The sequence below is a fragment of the Tachyglossus aculeatus genome, chromosome 23 (genome assembly GCF_015852505.1).
Source record: "Tachyglossus aculeatus isolate mTacAcu1 chromosome 23, mTacAcu1.pri, whole genome shotgun sequence".
NCBI lineage: Eukaryota > Metazoa > Chordata > Mammalia > Monotremata > Tachyglossidae > Tachyglossus > Tachyglossus aculeatus.
In genome coordinates this window covers 4,677,538-4,695,908 of record NC_052088.1, presented here as the reverse complement: position 1 = coordinate 4,695,908, position 18,371 = coordinate 4,677,538, and the positions used below count along the sequence as shown (strand labels likewise).

Below are 18,371 nucleotides of genomic sequence, written 5' to 3'. Positions count from 1 at the left end.
CTTGTTTTGTCTGTCTCCCCCTTCTAGACTGTGAGCCCGTTATTGGGTAGGGATTGTCTCTATCTGTTGCCGAATTGTACTTTCCAAGCGCTTAGTACAGAGCTCTGCACACAGTAAGTGCTTAATAAATACGATTGAATGAATGAGTGAATTAGAAATTACTGAGGGAATAATAATAATAATGGCATTTATTAAGCGCTTACTATGTGCGAAGCACTGTTCTAAGCCTCCCGATGTCCACAGTCTTTGAAGAAAGGGAGGGATGTGGCTGTCAAGGGGAGTAATTCCAAGCAGAGGGGAGGGTGAGAGAAAGGTCGGTTGGGGGAGATCGGAGAAAAGATGATGACAGGAATGAAGTCTGCAGGCAGTGTGGCGAGGGGGAAGGGGCAGAGCGGGAGACGGCAGGGAGGGTGGGGAGAGGACACAGTTACTTGGTCCCTCATCGAGCAATCTGTGGTCTTTGTTGAATCCCTTCATTTCCCTTTCTCTCACTCCCTTCTGCGTCGCCCCGATTCCCTCCCTTTACTTACGCTCCCTTCCAGCCCCACAGCAGTTAAGTATTCATTCATTCATTCAATTGTATTTATTGAGCGCTTACTGTGTGCAGAGCCCTGTACTAAGCACATGGGAAGGACAAGTTGGCAACATATAGCGACGGTCCCTACCCAACAACAGGCTCACAGTCTAGAAGGGGGAGACAGACAACAAAACAAAACGTGGTCAGGTGTCAAGTCATCAGAATAAATAGAAGTAAAGCTAGGTGCACATCATTGGCAAAATAAATAGAATAGTAAATATGGACAAGTAAAACAAATAGAGTAATAAATCTGTACAAACATATACAGGTGCTGTGGGGAGGGGAAGGAGGTAGGGCGCGGGCGATGGGGAAGGGGAGAATTATATTAACGTCCGTCTCCCGCTCTAGACCGTAACCTCTTTGTGGGCAGGGAATGTGTCATTTATTGTTACATTGTACTCTCCCAAGCACTTAACATAGTGTTCCACACACAGTGTGTGCTCAATAAATACGATTGATTGATTGTGCAGGGTCAGCCCAAGCAGGCCTAAACCTGGCTTGCATTTAGTTACTCCCTCAGTTCCACCTGCTTGCAGCTTGCTTTCCCTTTGCCGGTTCCCTCTGCTCATTGCCCATTGGCAGCCTTTCATTAGTTGAAATTCTTCTTGGGCTAAATGTTCTGTTGGTAGTGGAATGATGGGGTATTGCTTTTCAGAAAAGCAAGATCAGTGGTTGGGGCCAGAACTAGCTTGTTTAATAATAATAATAATAATGGCATTTATTAAGCGCTTGTTTCCACCCCAGTGCTTAAGTGCTTAACGAACACCATTAAAAAGAAAATCGAGTCATCCCCAGGCAGTGTTTGGTTCCATCACCACGTACTCCCCAAAAGAGACCGTAGGGTGGGTGTAACGTTACAGTTTGGGAACAAATGCATTTCACCTGTCTAAGACCTGTCACTTCTGCCAGTTCAGGACTCCTGTTGACTTTCTCTTTTTTTTCCTCAGGCAAATAAGGGAGAAACTGAAGAGGCAAGTTGCCCAGATGCGAGAGCAAGTGCCAAATTTCAGACCAGGCCTGGCGATATTACAGGTATTTTGCTACTCTGCTGGAGTGAGCCGTTTTCATTTGCATTGTTCCACAGAATTCATTTATTCATTCATTCAATCGTATTTATTGAGCACTAACTGTGCAGAGCGCTGTACTAAGCGCTTGGGAAGTACAAGTTGGCAACATATAGAGACGGTCCCTACCCAACAGCGGGCTCACAGTCTAGAAGGGGGAGACAGACAACAAAACAAAACATATTAACAAAATAAAAGAAATAGAATAAATATGTACAAGTAAAATAGAGTAATAAATGTGTGCAAACACATATACATATATACAGAACAGTGCTTTGTACATAGTAAGCGCTTAATAAATGCCATTATTATTATTATTATATACAGGTGCTATGGGGAGGAGGAGAGGAGAAAGGGGGCTCAGTCTGGGAAGGCCTCCTGGAGGAGGTGGGCTCTCTCTCAGAACAGTGCTTGGCCCAAAGTAAGCACTTAACAAATATCATCAGTATTATTATTATTATTATTATTATTATTAAATGGGGGTGCCATTATTATTATTAAATACAGGTGCTATGGGGAGGAGGAGAGGGAAAAAGGGGCTCAGTCTGGTAAGACCTCCTTGAGGAGGTGAGCTCTCAGAACAGTTTTTGGCCTAAAGTAAGCGCTTAACAAATACCATCAGTATAATAATGATATAATAATAATTATTATTATTAAAAAGATGGGGGAAAACACTCGCACGAGCCCCTCCACCAACACCAAAGATCTCATCTCCACCACACACCAGTATGTGTTCTCCTGGGGCATTACGGTATTGTAAACACTTCTAAATTGCTACAGTATGCTGCAACGCCACAAAAAAGCTCTTCAAATAAGGGAAAATCAGGTTCACTAGGTAAGACCAAATGGGCTTACTAACTCGCTATGGTCTGACTTACCGTTTTCCTGTCCTCAAACTTGTCTCTCTCTCCTTTGACCCCTTGCATGCGTCCTCCCTCCAACCTGAAACTCCATTCCCGTTCAGTGGCTCAATCAGTCAATGATGTTTATTAAGTCAATCAGTTAATTGTAGTTATTGAGCACTTACTCTGTGCAGAGTACTGTACTGAGCGCTTGGGAGAGTACAGTATAACAGTTGTTAAACATGTTCCTTGCCCACAAGGAGCTTATAGCTTAGAGGGGGAGACAGACATTAAAATTAATTATGGGTGTGTGCATAAGCACTGTGGGGCTGAGGGTCCGGCGAATAAAGGATACAGAGCCAAGTGACAAAGAATTTTCCCCAGGAAAGCCTGGGGCAGTGGTGCTTATCATTTGGTAGCCCTGCCTTCAAGGCTGTAATGCATACATCCTTTACCATCTTTACCCACCCCTGTGCGCAAACATTGCTTTTTAGAGCCTTTGGTTATGAGTAGCAGAAAGAACCGTTATTTGTCCTGCGATCTTGGAAATTAGAAGATGGTGGATCAGAAGTCCTTTTCTTCCCGGTTTGAATAGCTGTAATGAGTGACTGTGGCACATGTATCAGAAATGTGTCAGAAATGTGAGTTTTTATTTCTTTGCAGCCCTGAGCCGATCTGTCTTGTATACCTTTAAGTAAATGCCCTGAATTTGAAGAGCAGTCATGCCGTTTTCCCAAAGTGGGCTGAGAAGGCATCTACACCACGAAGAATTCGGCCCCATTTTCAAATTTTTAAAACAACTTCACTCTGCCCTTTCATCACGATCTAATTTCATTTGAAAAGGCGAGGGAGAAGCTCCTTCAGTCTCATTAACAAATGCTGTGAAGGGGATAGCTTCTAGCAACCAGGTAGCTATTTTCAGATGTCAGGAAGCCAGTGCTTCCTTCCTTCCTGCAAAACCCAGCACATGGTGGGGAGGATAGATTGATGTTTTTCCAAGGGAGAGGTAGTTCACACCTTTCCCATAACTCAGCATATTTCTTGATGGTGATGCCATGTAATTTAGAAAACCTGGGAAAAAAAGATCTGCATGGGAAGGCTGTATCTGGTATTTCTGTGATATATCCTTCTTTGTGTGTCACGCTTTCTTAGATTAGTAAGATTCTTAACTTTTTCTACATTCCCTAAACACAATTCGAGTTGCTTCATTTAATGTTTACTTCTCCATCTAAGTTGGACCGGGGAGACTGTCTGGATTTTCTAGATGTACGTGATCTGATGAATATTCTTTTGCCTATTTTTAGGTTGGAAACCGAGAGGATTCACATCTCTATATAAATATGAAGCTGAAAGCGGCTGAAGAGGTAAAGAAAGGATATTCCAAACATCAGCTGTCTCTTGCACTTTACCCTTTCTGTTCCTACCCCACCCCCTTTTTTTGAAACCTCTTCTTTATACCATTTTTGGGAAACACAACGTGGCCATTTTACAGAGGTAGAGTAACTTTGGCAGTTGATATTTTTTGTTGACATTTGCATTCACGGTAATCATCATAAATAATAACGATTTAATTTTAACAAAGTTATTATAAATAACAATAATTGCAGTATTAAATGCTGACTGTGTGTCGAGCACTGTACTAAACGCCGGAGTAGATAGTCATCATCGTCCAAGCTATTTATTGAGGTCTTACTGTGTTCGGAGCACGGATACGGAAACACGTTTGAAAGCAATGTGGGGAGAAGCCATTGGAAAGGGAACGGTTGAAGATGGCAGTTGGGGAGGGAAGGGGGCAAGTGTTTTCATAAGGTATGAAGGGGTTGGGTCAGAAGCACAGGTAATAGCGGTAAATTTTGAGAGGAGGCGAGAGATCTCTTGATACAGCTGGGACTATAGGGAGAGTCGAAAAGGACGAGGCAAGAGGAACAGGGAAGAGTTTAGGGAGATCACACATGATCACTTCAGTTTTGTTATTGAAGTATGTGGCCAGGCCATTAGGGGGAAAGAGATGGTGGGGGATGGGAGGTTTGATGAGGTAGTTAAATGTCTGGAACGGGTGACGAAGACAATGGATAAGAGAGTGAATTAGGAAGGAGAAGTTTTGTTGTTGGGCAGAGAAGAGGGATGACTTGAATTGAAGCAGGTGAGAATAAGGTGGACGTGGTCAGACAGATGTCTGGATTTCTGCCAGCGGTCTTCCACTTGCGGGTTAGTGGTACAGTATCGACAGAGGGACAGGAGAGCAGGTGAGTTGAGTTCAGCGGGGAGGGTGGTGTGGAGGGAAGTTTGTGCCTCAGGAAAAAGTAGTTTGGGTATGGGGACCAAATGGGACATGATTGATGGCTTTAGAATATTGCAGGGGATCAAAAGTTCGGAGGTCTCTGTGGGGGAATAGGACAGACTTGTTGGGGACGGGTGAATGGGAAAGAGAACAGGTGAGGAGGTTATGGTGTGGTGGAGTGTCTATAGATTATAAGATCAAATGTGTCCCCAGGCTGGTGAGCGTGTGAGATGGGGTGAAGCAAGAGGTCATTGGACTTTTAGACTGTGAGCCCACTGTTGGGTAGGGACTGTCTCTATATGTTGCCAATTTGTACTTCCCAAGTGCTTAGTACAGTGCTCTGCACATAGTAAGCGCTCAATAAATACGATTGATGATGATGACTAGAAGAACGAGAGGAGGTGGGGGTGGAGAAGGGTGGTTGGGACATCCACCTAGATATTGAAGTCCCCAAGAATCAATACAGAGGTGGAGAGTGAGAAAAGGAATGCAAGAAAAGGTACAAGATCATCAGGTCCCACACGGGGCTCACAGTAGGAGTGGGAACAGGCATTGAATCCCCATTTTGCAGATGAGGGAGCTGAGGCACAGAGATGCAAAGTTACTTGCCCAAGGTTACATAGGAGACAAGTGATGGAGCCAGGATTGGAATCCAGGTTTCCTCACTCTCAGGTGCATGCTATTTCCCCTAGGCCAAGTTGCTTCTACGTGGTTTGCTTCCCCTTCGTAAAACAAATTGTAAGAATTGAATAGAAGGGAAATGAAAATTTCTCAGATAATAATTGAAGAATGAGTTGGGATTAAAAAAGTTTTAAAAAACTGTTCAGAAGTTCCTCTAACAGAGGGAATTAATGATAAATAGCATTCTTTGTCTTGTTCCAATGTATATTTACAAGTAGTGGCTAGAGAATGGCCCCGGGAGTCAGAAGGACCTGGGTCCTAATCCCACTCCACCACTTGCCTGCTGTGTGATCTTGGACAAGTCACTTCACTTCCGTATGCCTCATTTCCCTCTTCTGTAAAATGGGGATTAAGATTGTGGGCTCTATGTGGAACAGGGACTGTGTTCAACCCAATTTGCTTTTCTCCACCCTAGGGCTTTGTACAGTGCCTGGCACAAAATAAGTGCTTAGCAAATACTACAATCGTTATTATTATTGTTATTATTCTCTAGAGTCCATTAGTTAAGAACTCAGGTTTTAATTGTTTTAATTTTTCTTTTCCCAGATTGGGATCAAAGCCACACATATCAAGTTGTCAGACACTGCAACAGAAACCGAGGTGAGTCCTTGAATTGATGCATTTTGTCCCTCAAAGTCTTGCATAGATTCATATATAGAAAAGAGTAGGAAATATATTACATACATGCATTTACTTATTTACTTCTCCATCTCTTCATTCTCATTTTGATACTAGCTAAATCTGTATTTTTTTTCCTAATTAAAAATGAACTTTTGTCGGTCTCTCTGCCCTGTTCATTTGTAAGTCCTCGAGGATATGGATCATGCCTTTTAGTCAATCAATCAGCAGTAACACTGATAGGTTGGCGGCGAGATAGAAGATCAAGATAAAGTGAGTAAGTGGGTATTAAAGGAGCGAAATGTGAGGGCTGGGTTGTAGTAGTTGTATTGTACGTACTTTCCCAAGCACTTAGTTGCGTGCCCTACACAATAAGAGCTCATAAATATGATTGATTGAAATCAGGGAAGTATGGTAGGAGGGACAAGGTTATTGAGTGCTTTTAAAGTCTTCTGCTTCCTATCAGGCATGAGAGTAAAACGTGACTCATAATAATAATAGTAATGGTATTTAAGTGCTTACTATGTGCCAAGCACTGTTCTAAGCACTGGGGTAGATACAGGGTCAGCAGGTTTTCCCACGTGGGGCTCACAGTCTTAATCCCCATTTTACAGATGAAGTAATTGAGGCTTAGAGAAGCTAAGTGACTTGCCCAAAGTCACACAGCTGAGTCATACCAGAATGGGGGGCCGGGTCGGGGCAAATTGAAAGACCTGGCTGTTCCAATGTTGGGAGGCGAACGAAGCAAGGCATTCCATCAATCGATCAATTGTATTTATTGAGCTCTCACTGCGTGCAGAATACTAAGCATTTGGAAGAGTACAATACAACAGCGTTGATAGACATGTTTCCTGCCCACAACGAGCTTACAATCTGGAGGGGGAGACCGACACTTAAGATAACGAAATTATGGGTCTGTTTAAAAGTGCTATGGGGCTGAGGGAGGGATAAATATGGGCTGCGAATCCCAGTTCAAGGGTGACACAGAAGGGAGTGACAGAAGAGGAAATGAGGAGTGAGTTGGGGAGGGCCTCTTGGAGAGGATGTGGTTTTAAGAAGATTTTGTAGTGAGGCACGTGATTGTCTATTGGATGTGAAGAAGGAGGGCGTTCCAGGCCAGAGGCAGGGTGCGGGCAAGAGGTCTATGTCCAGAGAGGTGAAATTGAGGTGCAGTGAGTAGGTTGGCATTAATCAATCAATTATTTATTGATTGCTAACTGTGTACAGAGTACTGAACTAAAGAGCTTGGGGAGAAGAGAAGAGCGAAGTGTGTGGGCTGGGTTGTAGTAGAAAATCAGAGAAGTCGGCAAGGTGACTGATTGCTTTAAAGCCGTTGGGAAGGATTTTCTGTTTGCAGAGGCGGGTGGGCAACCACTCTAGGTTCTTAAGGTTCTTAAGGTTCTCAAGCGCTTAGTACAGTGCTCTGCACATAGTAAGCGCTCAATAAATACAACTGATTGATTGATTGAGTGGGGAAGCACGGACTGAACGTTTTTGTAGCAAAGTGATCCGGGTAGCAGAGTGAAATATGGACTAGAGTGGGGAGAGAAAGGACAGGAAGGTCAACAAAGAGACTGAAGCAGTATTCAAGGCGGGATAGGATAAATCTTTGGTTTAACTTGGTAGCAGTTTGGATGGCTCAAGTATGAATCAACGCCTTGTGGCAGGTGAGTTTGCATACACGGATGAAGCTTAGAGCTGTGCCATGTAGGGCTACCCAGAATGGAAAGGTCAAAGCTGAAGTGTCAAAGTCAGTTCACCTGTGCTGGCCAGCAGCAGCATAGGAAAGAGTCAAAGATCAAGTCAAAGAGTCAGAGATCAAGTGATCAAAACTTTGAGATCAAAGGCAACAGCAGAGACTCAAGTTTTTACTGAGCAGAAGGAGGCAATGGTAAACCACTTCCATATCTTTACCAAAAAGCCCCAAGGGATATACATACCAGAATGACTTTATGACAGAAGATGGGATGTTCTGAAGAGGGTGTGTCCATGGAGTCTCTATAGGTGGGAAACGACGGCATTTGAAGAAGAAGAGTTCGGATGGAGAGAACAGCGTGGATTTTAGCAATGTTATAAAGGTTGACCCGGCAGGGAGTGGACTGTGGAGGTCATTCGGGTTAGTCATATGAGATTGACAAAGGTATGGGGAAACGAATGAGTTAATAGTAATAATAATAATAAGGGCATTTATTAAGCACTTACTATGTGCAAAGCACTGTTCTAAGCGCTGGGGAGGTTACAAGGTGATCAGGTTGTCCCACGGGGGGCTCACAGTCTTAATCCCCATTTTACAGATGAGGTAACTGAGGCCCAGAGAAGTTAAGTGACTTGCCCAAAGTCATACAGCTGACAATTGGCAGAGCTGGGATTTGAACCCATGACCTCTGACTCCAAAGCCCGGGCTCTTGCCACTGAGCCATGCTGAGTTGACTTCAGAAGAGGGGGTGATGTTGAGGCTCTCATGGGAATGGAGTTTGGGTATGGAGGCCAAGTGGGACGTGATGACTTGAGAAGATTGGAGGGGGTCAAAAGGTCGGCGGTCTCCGACACGCCAGATTTGCGGGGAGGGGATCTGTGGGAAAGAAGACAGGTGGGGAGGTTGTGGTTGGAGAGAGGGATTTTAGAGTCGGTGAGGATAGACGTTGTGAGTGACTAGAGGTGATGAGATTGAGCGTGTGTCCACGTTGGTGAATGGGTGAGATGGGCTGGAGCAGGAGGTCAGTGGGATTGATGAGCGATAGAAAGCGGGCAGCCAGAAGGGTTGTCGGGCACATCCACATGGATATTGAAGTCGTCAAGGATCAAGGCGGCACTTAGGCTCTGGCTCACCCTGCCTGCGGGAGAAGCAACGTGGCCGCTTGGATGGAGAACGGGCCTGTGAATCAGAAGGCCGTGGGTTCTAATCCTGCCTCTGCCACTTGTCTCCCCCGAGACCAGGGGCAAGTCACTTCACTTCTCTCTACCTCAGTTACTTCATCTTTAAAGTGGGGATTAAGACCGTGAGCCCTGTGTGGAACAGGGACTGTGTCCAACCTGATCATCTTGTATCTACCCCACTGCTTAGAACAGTCATAAAGCTTCGAAAGCTTTATGACAGCAAGCTTTGGACTGGCCAGAAAAGCCACACCTGATTCCTTGAACAATTCCATCAGCCTCACAAGCCATACTTTATGTTCTGTATGTTGCCAATTTGCACTTCCCAAGCGCTTAGTACAGTGCTGTGCACACAGTAAGCGCTCAATAAATACGATTGATGATGATGATGATACTTTGCTTCCAGTGACAGGACAGCGTCTAAAGGTAACCAAGTCCTGGTACGTAAACCCTTAATAAAGGCCCTCTCCTCCAAGAAGCCTTCCCTGACTAAGCCCTTCTGCAGCACTCTTGCATCCTTTATTAAACCCTCCTTCAGCCTCACAGCACTTACGTACCTATCCATAATTTATTTCTATGAATGTGTTTCTCCCACCTCTAGACCATAAGCTCACTGTGGGTGGGGAATTGTGGGCAGGGAACATATCTACCAACTCCTTTATATATTACTCTCCAAGTGCTTAGTAAGGTGGTCTGCACACAGTACGTGCTCAGTAAATATCTATGATTGATTGATTTAATTGATGTAGTCAGTTGTCTAGCGTTGGAGCCATGCTCCCTTTTAATCCCACTTTGTCGCTCTCAAATCGTAGCATCCAGCGGAAAAATAAGCGACACTTTGGAACACATGCCATCGTGAAGAACACTCAATATACACTATTGATCAATTGACTCTTTTTGAACACTAGGTTTTAAGAGGATCTTGAGACAAATGGAAACAAAAACAGCAGAGAGAAAGAACATTAGTGAAAGAGAGTGACTACTTTTCGAGACCCCTAAATACTACCCCCAACTCTGGGTCGCACCTGGAGAGTTTCCAGTCCTCTACCAGTCTTGACTCTGGGAGGGAGAGTCAAGCGGAGGCATACCCATTCCATTCCTAGCTTGGGCAGTGGCTAGCGAGTGGAAGGCCATCTTCTATAAGTCGAAACTCCCGTGCTGGGCAGCAGCGACATGGAAGAGAGTCGAGGGCGGAGACTCGAGTTTACTGTGCGGCAGGCGGCCGTGGTAAAACACTTCCAGATTTTCACCAAGAAAACTCTATGGATCCACTACCGGAACGATTCCAGATAGGGAGTGGGGTGTTCTGGAAGAGATGCGTCCGTGGTGTCGCTATGGGTCGGAAATGACTCGACGGCGAGATGAAATATTACCCAAGCAATCCATCTAACCCTGTTTTTTGCCCTTAGAAATTCCCTTCCAGTCCTTTAATAGCTCATTTCGACCCTCTTGTAGGTATTGAGATGTGTCACGTCGCTGAATGAAGATCCTTCCGTTCATGGACTCGTAGTGCAGTTACCTCTGGATTCTGAGAAAACGATCAATGTCGAGGCAGTGACCAATGCTGTTGCACCTGAAAAGGACATAGACGGGTATAAGTGGAGTTTCCTCTATTTGATCTGTTGCATGTGTAAACTCGAAGGCCCAGGCGCCTCAGCTTTATTAGGAAACCTTCATTATGCTTTGCTTCTAAGAATGCACACGGCCATATACACGGCTGATCAGTTGGTGCACTTCCATGCTGCCGTTCACCTGAACACTTCTTATTTAGGAGTAATGTGGTAGAGTGGAAAGAGCACGGGAGTGGGAGTCAGGAGAGCTGAGTTTTAATCTCGGCTCCGCCTGTTGAATGGCCTTGGGTAAGTTGCTTAATTTACCCGTGCCTCCATTTCATCACCTGTAAAATGGGGAGTAAATATCTGTTTTCCCTCCTAAACTGTGAACTCTGTGTGAAACAGGGACTGGCTCTGATCCGACTGTTTCATAACAACAATAATAATAATAATGGCATTTATTAAGCGCTTACTATGTGCAAAGCACCGTTCTAAGCTCTGGGGAGGTTACAAGGTGATCAGGTTGTCCCATGGGGGGCTCACAGTCTTAATCGCCATTTTACAGATGAGGGAACTGAGGCACGGAGATGTGAAGTGACTTGCCCAAAGTCACACAGCTGACAGTTGGCGGAGCTGGGATTTGAACCCATGCCCTCTGACGCCAAAGCCCGTGCTCTTTCCACTGAGCCACGCTGCTTCGTAGTTACCTCAGTGCTTAGCACAGCACTTGATAATACCAGAAACACTAAACAGTAGCGCTTGATAATACCAGAAACACTAAACAATTATCACCGTGGTCATTTTACTCATTAATTGAATACGGAGCAGTAGCCTGGAGGTGGGGAGAAAGATAATGCTCCTACTTGGGAATGAATATGAATCCATCCTGAAGGAGTGGGAAAAGCAGCCAATAGAGGCCACTAATTCTGTTTCATTTCCTGTGCTTTTGGGATCTGGTCAGTTTCCTTCTCAGTCCCCTTAGGGTTAACTCACTGCACCTGATTAGTCCACTAGGATTGACCAAACTGGTGCCTATCTACAGGAATTACTGGTCACTCCTTTTGGACCCCTACAAGTGAAAATAGAAACTTGAACGCCTTTGGCTGAATGTGTATTGCAGTACCACTCCAACTGTGCCTTGTTCCCTAAACCCTCCAAATCTTGGGATTGAAACCCTTCACCTGACAGTCCGTGATTTACCAATAATACCTGATGTATGTCTTCTGTGGCGATGCCTTCTGTATCTCCGCTGGGTTCGTTCTTTTGAGTAGTGGCAATATTCAGCATATACCATGCAATTCAGTCTGACTTGATCCTAAGCCTGAATACTTAGGAATCTGTATGCCTTGCCATATATATATATATATGTATAAAAATATCTATATAGATATATAGATATATCTATATCTATATAGATATCTATATATAGATATATAGATATATACATATTTGTTTCTGCCACTCTGATCATTTCCAGCATGTGCTTGCTCAGCGTCGATTTCCCCTCCAGACTATAGTGGGCAGGGAATGTGTTGGTTTATTGTTGTATTGTACTCCTCCAAACGCTTAGTACAGTGCTCTGCACACCGTAAGCGCTCAATAAGTACGATTGACAGACTGACAGACATTGCTTCCGTTGCATTGGAAATGCGTCCTCTGTTATTTTAAGAATCTTTGTCAGGCAGGGGATGAAGTAATCCCAAACAGGCCAGGACTCGGTTTCAGTGTAAAAACAATTTCACCCCGGTGCTCTTTTCACCCAGGATCCTAGGACATGTGGCTTCAAGCTCGTCTTCTGGAGTGTCTGGTGAACTTTTTATTTTTTTTATAGTATTTATTAAGCACTCACCATGTGCCAAGCAATGTCTAAGCATTGGGGTAGATACAAGGTAATCAGGTTGTCCCACTTGGGGCTCACAGTCTTCATCCCCATTTTACAGATGAGGGAACTGAGGCACAGAGAAGTTAAGTGACCCACCCAAAGCCACACAGCTGACAAAGTGGTGGAGCCGGGATTAGAATCCACGTCCTCTGACTCCTAAACCCGCCCTCTTTCCAATAAGCCACACAGCTTCCTTGATTGTGGCAGGTCTCAGTCCCTAGCCTGGCCTGGCGGGCCGTGGGGCCAAACTGGTGATTCCCTGGCTGGGGAACGCACTGACCCCATGCTGGTCTTCTATTGTCACCATCTTATTTATAATATTTTTTTACCCAATAACAATAATGACATTTGTTAAGCACTTACTATGTGCCGAGCACCATTCTAAGCGCTGGGGAGGATACAGGGTCATCAGGTTGTCCCCCATGGGGCTCACAGTCTTCATCCCCATTTTAATAATAATAATAATGGCACTCGTTAAGCTTTTACTATGTGCCGAGCACTGTTCTAAGCGCTGGGGAGGATACAAGGTCATCATGTATAGTACTCTGACCACCCTTCATCCATGCTTTTCTGTCAAATATCTATCTTTGTAGATTGCATGAGTTTCATTTGTACTGCAAAACCTATTTTTTGCCTGTGTATCTAAAATTATCAATCGTCTAATCAATCAGTGGTACTTATTGAGCGCTTACTGGGTGCAGCGCACTGTATTAAGTGCTTGGGAGAGTATCGCACAGCGGAAGTGGTCTGCCTGTTCCTTGCTCACAACGAGCTTATAGAGTGGAGAGGGGCTTATAATCTAATACCCTTGTTGTTGTAACTTTTTAGACTAACCAGCATCAACGCTGGGAAGCTTGCTAGAGGTGACCTGGGAGATTGCTTTATCCCCTGTACGCCTAAGGGGTGTTTGGAGCTCATCAGAGAGACTGGTAAGTAATAAAATCTTGTCATCTGTTTTTCAAGACCCCTGTGTTAAACCCTTCATTGTTAGCATCAGCATATACTTATAAGGGTTCTCGTAAAAGTCTGAGGAATTTATCCTTCCCCCAAAAGTCCAAAATCAGCCTCTGAGGGATGGGAGGAGACCTTTATCAGAATCTGATGGACCAAGTTCTCAGTCATTATCAGGGCTTGATGAGTAGTGGGAGAGAACAGGGAAGTCCGTTAAGAATGAAAAGTCACGTACAGGTCAGAAATTGGGTAGGCCAAAAAGGATTTTGGAGAAGATGCTTCAGGAAATGCCAAAGCTAATAAGAATTTTTCAGAAATTATTCAGAAGTGTGTAACAGAATGTGAATGGAGTCTTTCACTTTGGCGTCGGTGGGGGGGAGGTCTCTGCTAGCTAAGGAATTTGAACTGAACGAGAGCGTTTTCAGGGTCGGTAAACCTAAGATGGTGTTCAGCCATTCAGCTGCAAGATAGTGGATCCTTTGCTTCCACAGGGGGAAGTGAAGAAAGCAGGGGTAGACAATTAAAGGAGTTTGGATTGGTAAGAGGGAGATGGAGTGATAACTGGAGGAAGCCATGGGAGGGTTGGTTTTTTTAAGGATCTGGGTCTATCATTGAATTTATAATCAGTAAGCACTTCAACATTTGTGTGGAAAGACAACAGTGTAAGGGGAGAGCACGCCTCACTGATAGCTGGAGTTCTCTGAATAAATAAGCGTGGGGATAAAGGGAAATCTGGAAATAACATTTTGATTTCCAAAAGATCTTTAGCCTGGTTCCAAAGATGTGTTCTAAGAAGTCCTAGAATTGGAGGGAATGTGGTTTTTTCAGGAGGAAACAGAGGGTTGGGGAAAAAATGACCACTTTTTGCAGTGGAGAAATGTAAATAGTTGAATCTTCTGAGGGTTAGTGCTAAGACCAGTTTTACTTAATATTTTCATAAGTGATCAGAAACGGGTTGCTAGATTTTCAACTAATTGAGAGCAGGAGTCATGTTTCAAGTCTGTTTCGGTGTTGTTTTAGCTGTTTTCTGCTCAGTCCCATCCCGAGCTTGCCACGCTAGGTCTCCTAGAAAACCCAATCAGTGGTATTTATTGTGCACTTACTGTGTGCAGGGCACTGAATTAATAAGCTCCTTATGGGCAGGTAACACGTCTGCCAACTCTCTTGTGTTGTACTCTCCCAAGCGCTTAGTTCAGTGCTGTGCATACAGCAAGCAATCTGTTCAACCTCTTTCATTCAGTCGTATTTATTGAGCTCTTACTGTGTGCAGAGCACTGTACTAAGCGCTTGGGAAGTACAAGTCAACTTGTATCTACTCCAACACTTAGAACAGAGCTTAACGCAGAGTTAACGCTTAACAGATGGAAAGAGCGTGGGCCTGGGCGTCAAGAGGACCTGAGTTTTAATCAGCAGCGCGGCTCAGTGGAATGAGCCCGGGCTTGGGAGTCAGAGGTCGTGGGTTCTAATCCCACCTCTGCTACTTGTCAGCTGTGTGACTTCAGGCAAGTCATTTCACTTCTCTGAGCCTCAGTTCCCTCATCTGTAAAACGGGGATGAAGACTGTGAGCCCCACGTGGGACAACCTGATCACCTTATATCCCTCCCAGCGCTTAGAACAGTGCTTCGCACATAGTAAGCGCTTAACCAGTGCCATCATTATTGTTATTATCCCAGCTCTGCCACTTACCTGGTGTGTGACCTTGGGAAAGTCACTTCACTTCTTTGTGCCTCAGTTCCCTCATCTGCAAAATAGGATTCCATACCCGTTCTCCCTCCTACTTAGACTGTGAGCCCCACGTGGGACCTGATTATTTTGCCTCCACTCTAGTAGTACAGTGCTTGGCGCACAGTAAGCACTTAATAAATTCCAGTTATTCATTCAGTCGTATTTGAGCGCTTACTTTGTGCAGAGCACTGTACTAAGCACTTGGGAGTGTATACTGCAACAATAAACAGACACATTTCTATACTGTGAGCCCACTGTTGGGTAGGGACCGTCTCTATATGTTGCCAACTTGTACTTCCCAAGCGCTTAGTACAGTGCTCTGCACACAGTAAGCGCTCAATAAATACGATTGAATGAATGAATAGATGGCTTTAACGACCTCCTAATAATTATAATCCTGTCTGAATTGATGTCTTTGTTTCCCAATTGCCAGTCACTATTCCATGAAACGAATTAGATACTCTTAAATGTGACAGATTAGCTGGTTGTCAACCTTTTCATTTTTAAGTGTGGGTTTTCATCCCACTCTTCTCTGACTCAGTGAATGGATTTCGCTTAAACTGCATTTGACTTTTAAAATGTTAAAAAAAATCTTCACCAGAAGGAGAGCCCACACGAAATTTTCAGTTTGTGGATGGGACCCAAGGCAAAATTTTCCAGCGGATTGGACTCTTGAAGTGGAAATCTTGTGGCGCCCTGCCTGATGGGAGCCTTCTGATCTGCCCCCTCCTCCACACCCTCTGCCCCTCAAATTCAGACCTCGCCCCAAGTCACAGCTTCTGCACTCTAGATCCACTCCTCCATCCCAGGCCATTTTGCCTCATCGTCACTTCCTCCCGCCGCTCTGGGCGCAAGCATACACATCCTCAATTCCGCCTTCTCCATCAACCTCAACTCCCCGGCCATGAGTGTGACTTTGTCACTCTCACACCTGCAACCCACAGCCCTCCTTTGTCTGTTTCGGCACCGGCTAAACACAGTGGGCGGGAAATCCGGGCTCCAGAGCAGACTTTTTCTGCTACATATCCATTCTCTCGTGCTCTAACTCGGGTCCGTTTTCTGCTTGGCAACTTTGCCGTTCGTCATTGATTCACACGCCCATTATCCCTATCAACTCTTCCACGCCTACAAATCCCTTCTGGCACCCCCACTACCCTCACCCAATAGGTAGTAAAGTCAAAGCCATCAGGCAGGAACTTTGCCAAATCTTTCCATTATCCCTCTCTATTCCTTGTCTTTTTCCCTTCTTCCAGCTGTCTCCCAGGAGATCTCCTACCTGCTCCTTAATCCACCACCTCTACCTACCCCTCCAACCCCTGTCCCCTCTCACCTCCTAAAATCTCAAGCCTAAATTCTCCGCCCATGGCCCCCTTCAACTTCTCACTCTTCCTCCTGCTCCTTCCCTTCTTCTTTCTGTCACACTGTCTCACCCTTTTTATAAAAGCCCTCTCTCGATCTCACGGTCCCCTCCAGCTAGCATGCCCTCTCCCTCCTCCCACTCCTATCCGAATTCCTAAAATGGATCCTTTTTTATTTTTTTGATCTTAAACACTTTCTGTGTACTAGACACTGTACTGAGTGCTGGGGTAGATACATGATAGACGGGGCATAGTCCATGTCCCACGTGGGGCTCACAGTTGTAATACCATTTTACACATTGGGAAACGGAGGCACAAGAGAAGTTAAGTCTTGTGCCCGTGCCACACAGCAGACAGTCGGAGCCGGGATTAGAACCCAGGTCCTTCTGACGCCCGGGCTCTGTCCACCAGGCCGTTAATCTCCTCTCCACTAACTCCCCTCTCAACCATCTTCAGTCTGTGAGCCCCAGAGGGAACAGGGACTGTGCCTCGCTTGATTGTCCTATATCTTACTCAGCACTTAGTACTTCGCTTGGCACATAGTAAGTTCTTAATAAATGCCACATGCACACACACACACAAAATTGAGACTGCTCTCTCCTCTGTCATCGATAGGCCTTGTCTAATCACTGGGGCTAACCTTCTCTCTGCTTCCTTAGAAACTGTTGCCCCCTCCTTCCTCCTCCTCAGACTCGACCAGCCCTCGGGTTTTTCTGACCCGTGCTGTCCTGGGTCTCGTCCTTGCTCTCTGTGCCTTCTCAGTTACGTTATCTGGCTCCTCCTCTGTGTCTTTCCCTCTTACAATGGGCTTCTCCCAGTCACTCACTCTGTTGGAGAGCTCATCTGCTCACAGGGCTTTGTGTCAAGCACCGCACTGGCATAGATACAGGGTAATCATATTGAAAACAGTCCTTGTCCCTCATGGGTCTCACAGTCTAAGGGGGAGGGAGAACAGATACTTGGGTAAATATTCTTATGCTCGGCTATTTCCCCTGTCTACTTGAAAGTCCCTCTCCCCTTGTAATCCGTAAATTCTTTTTGGGCAGGGTTCGCAGCAACCCAATCTGTTGCACTGTACTTTTCCAAGTGCTTAGTACCATGCCCTGCTCACAGTGACTGCTCAACAAATGCCACTGATTGATCAGTAGACCGTGTCCCTGCCCCCAAGGGGCTTACAATCTAGGTGGGGGTGACAGATGTTAAATTACAGGGGAATTAACTGAGTATAAAGATATGTATTTGAGTGCTGAGGTGGGGGTGTGTGTGAGGGAGAATCGGATGGGGAGAAGAGGGATGTCAGGGAAGCCTTCTTGGATGAGATGCAATGTAACTGAGCTTTGAAGATGGGGAGAGTGGGGGATTGTCAGTTATGAAGGGGGAGAGCATTAAAGCAGAAGGGAGGGCTTGACCATGAGGTTGGTGGTGAAAGTTAGCAAGGCACAGTGAGTCGGTTGGTATCAGAGGAGTGAGGTGTGTGAGCTGGAGAGAAGCGAGAATCAATAAACGGGGAGAGAGAGCCAATGGTGAGGAGTTGCTGCTCGATGCAGAGGTGTATAAGCAACATTTGGAGGTTTCTGAAGAGTAAAAATGGTAATGATAGTAATTGTGGTATTTGTTGAGCACTTACTGTGTGCCAGGCACTGGTCTAAGCGCTGGGGTTGGAGAAGCAGCATGGCTCAATGGAAAGAGCATGGGCTTTGGAGCCAGAGGTCATGGGTTCAAACCCCAGCTCCCCCAACTGTCAGTTGGGTGACTTTGGGCAAGTCACTTAACTTCTCTGTGCCTCAGTTACCTCATCTGTAAAACGGGGATTAAGACTGTGAGCTCCCCGTGGGACAACCTGATCACCTTGTAACCTCCCCAGCGCTTAGAACAGTGCCTTGCACATAGTAAGCGCTTAATAAATGCCATTGTTATTATTATTATTATTACAAGCAAATCAGGTTGGACACAGTCCATGTTCC

The 18,371-nt window shown here is 45.3% G+C and overlaps 1 protein-coding gene across 1 annotated transcript in view; it reads left to right on the top strand.

The window, feature by feature from the left end:
• MTHFD1 (methylenetetrahydrofolate dehydrogenase, cyclohydrolase and formyltetrahydrofolate synthetase 1) overlaps positions 1-18,371 on the top strand; it is an 80,828-nt gene that overhangs the window by 19,149 nt on the left and 43,308 nt on the right. The window contains exons 2-6 of the mRNA XM_038765475.1: positions 1,525-1,609; positions 3,788-3,847; positions 5,992-6,045; positions 10,393-10,529; positions 13,201-13,301. Coding sequence (XP_038621403.1) covers positions 1,525-1,609; positions 3,788-3,847; positions 5,992-6,045; positions 10,393-10,529; positions 13,201-13,301 — 437 coding nt within the window. The remainder of the gene's footprint in view (positions 1-1,524; positions 1,610-3,787; positions 3,848-5,991; positions 6,046-10,392; positions 10,530-13,200; positions 13,302-18,371) is intronic.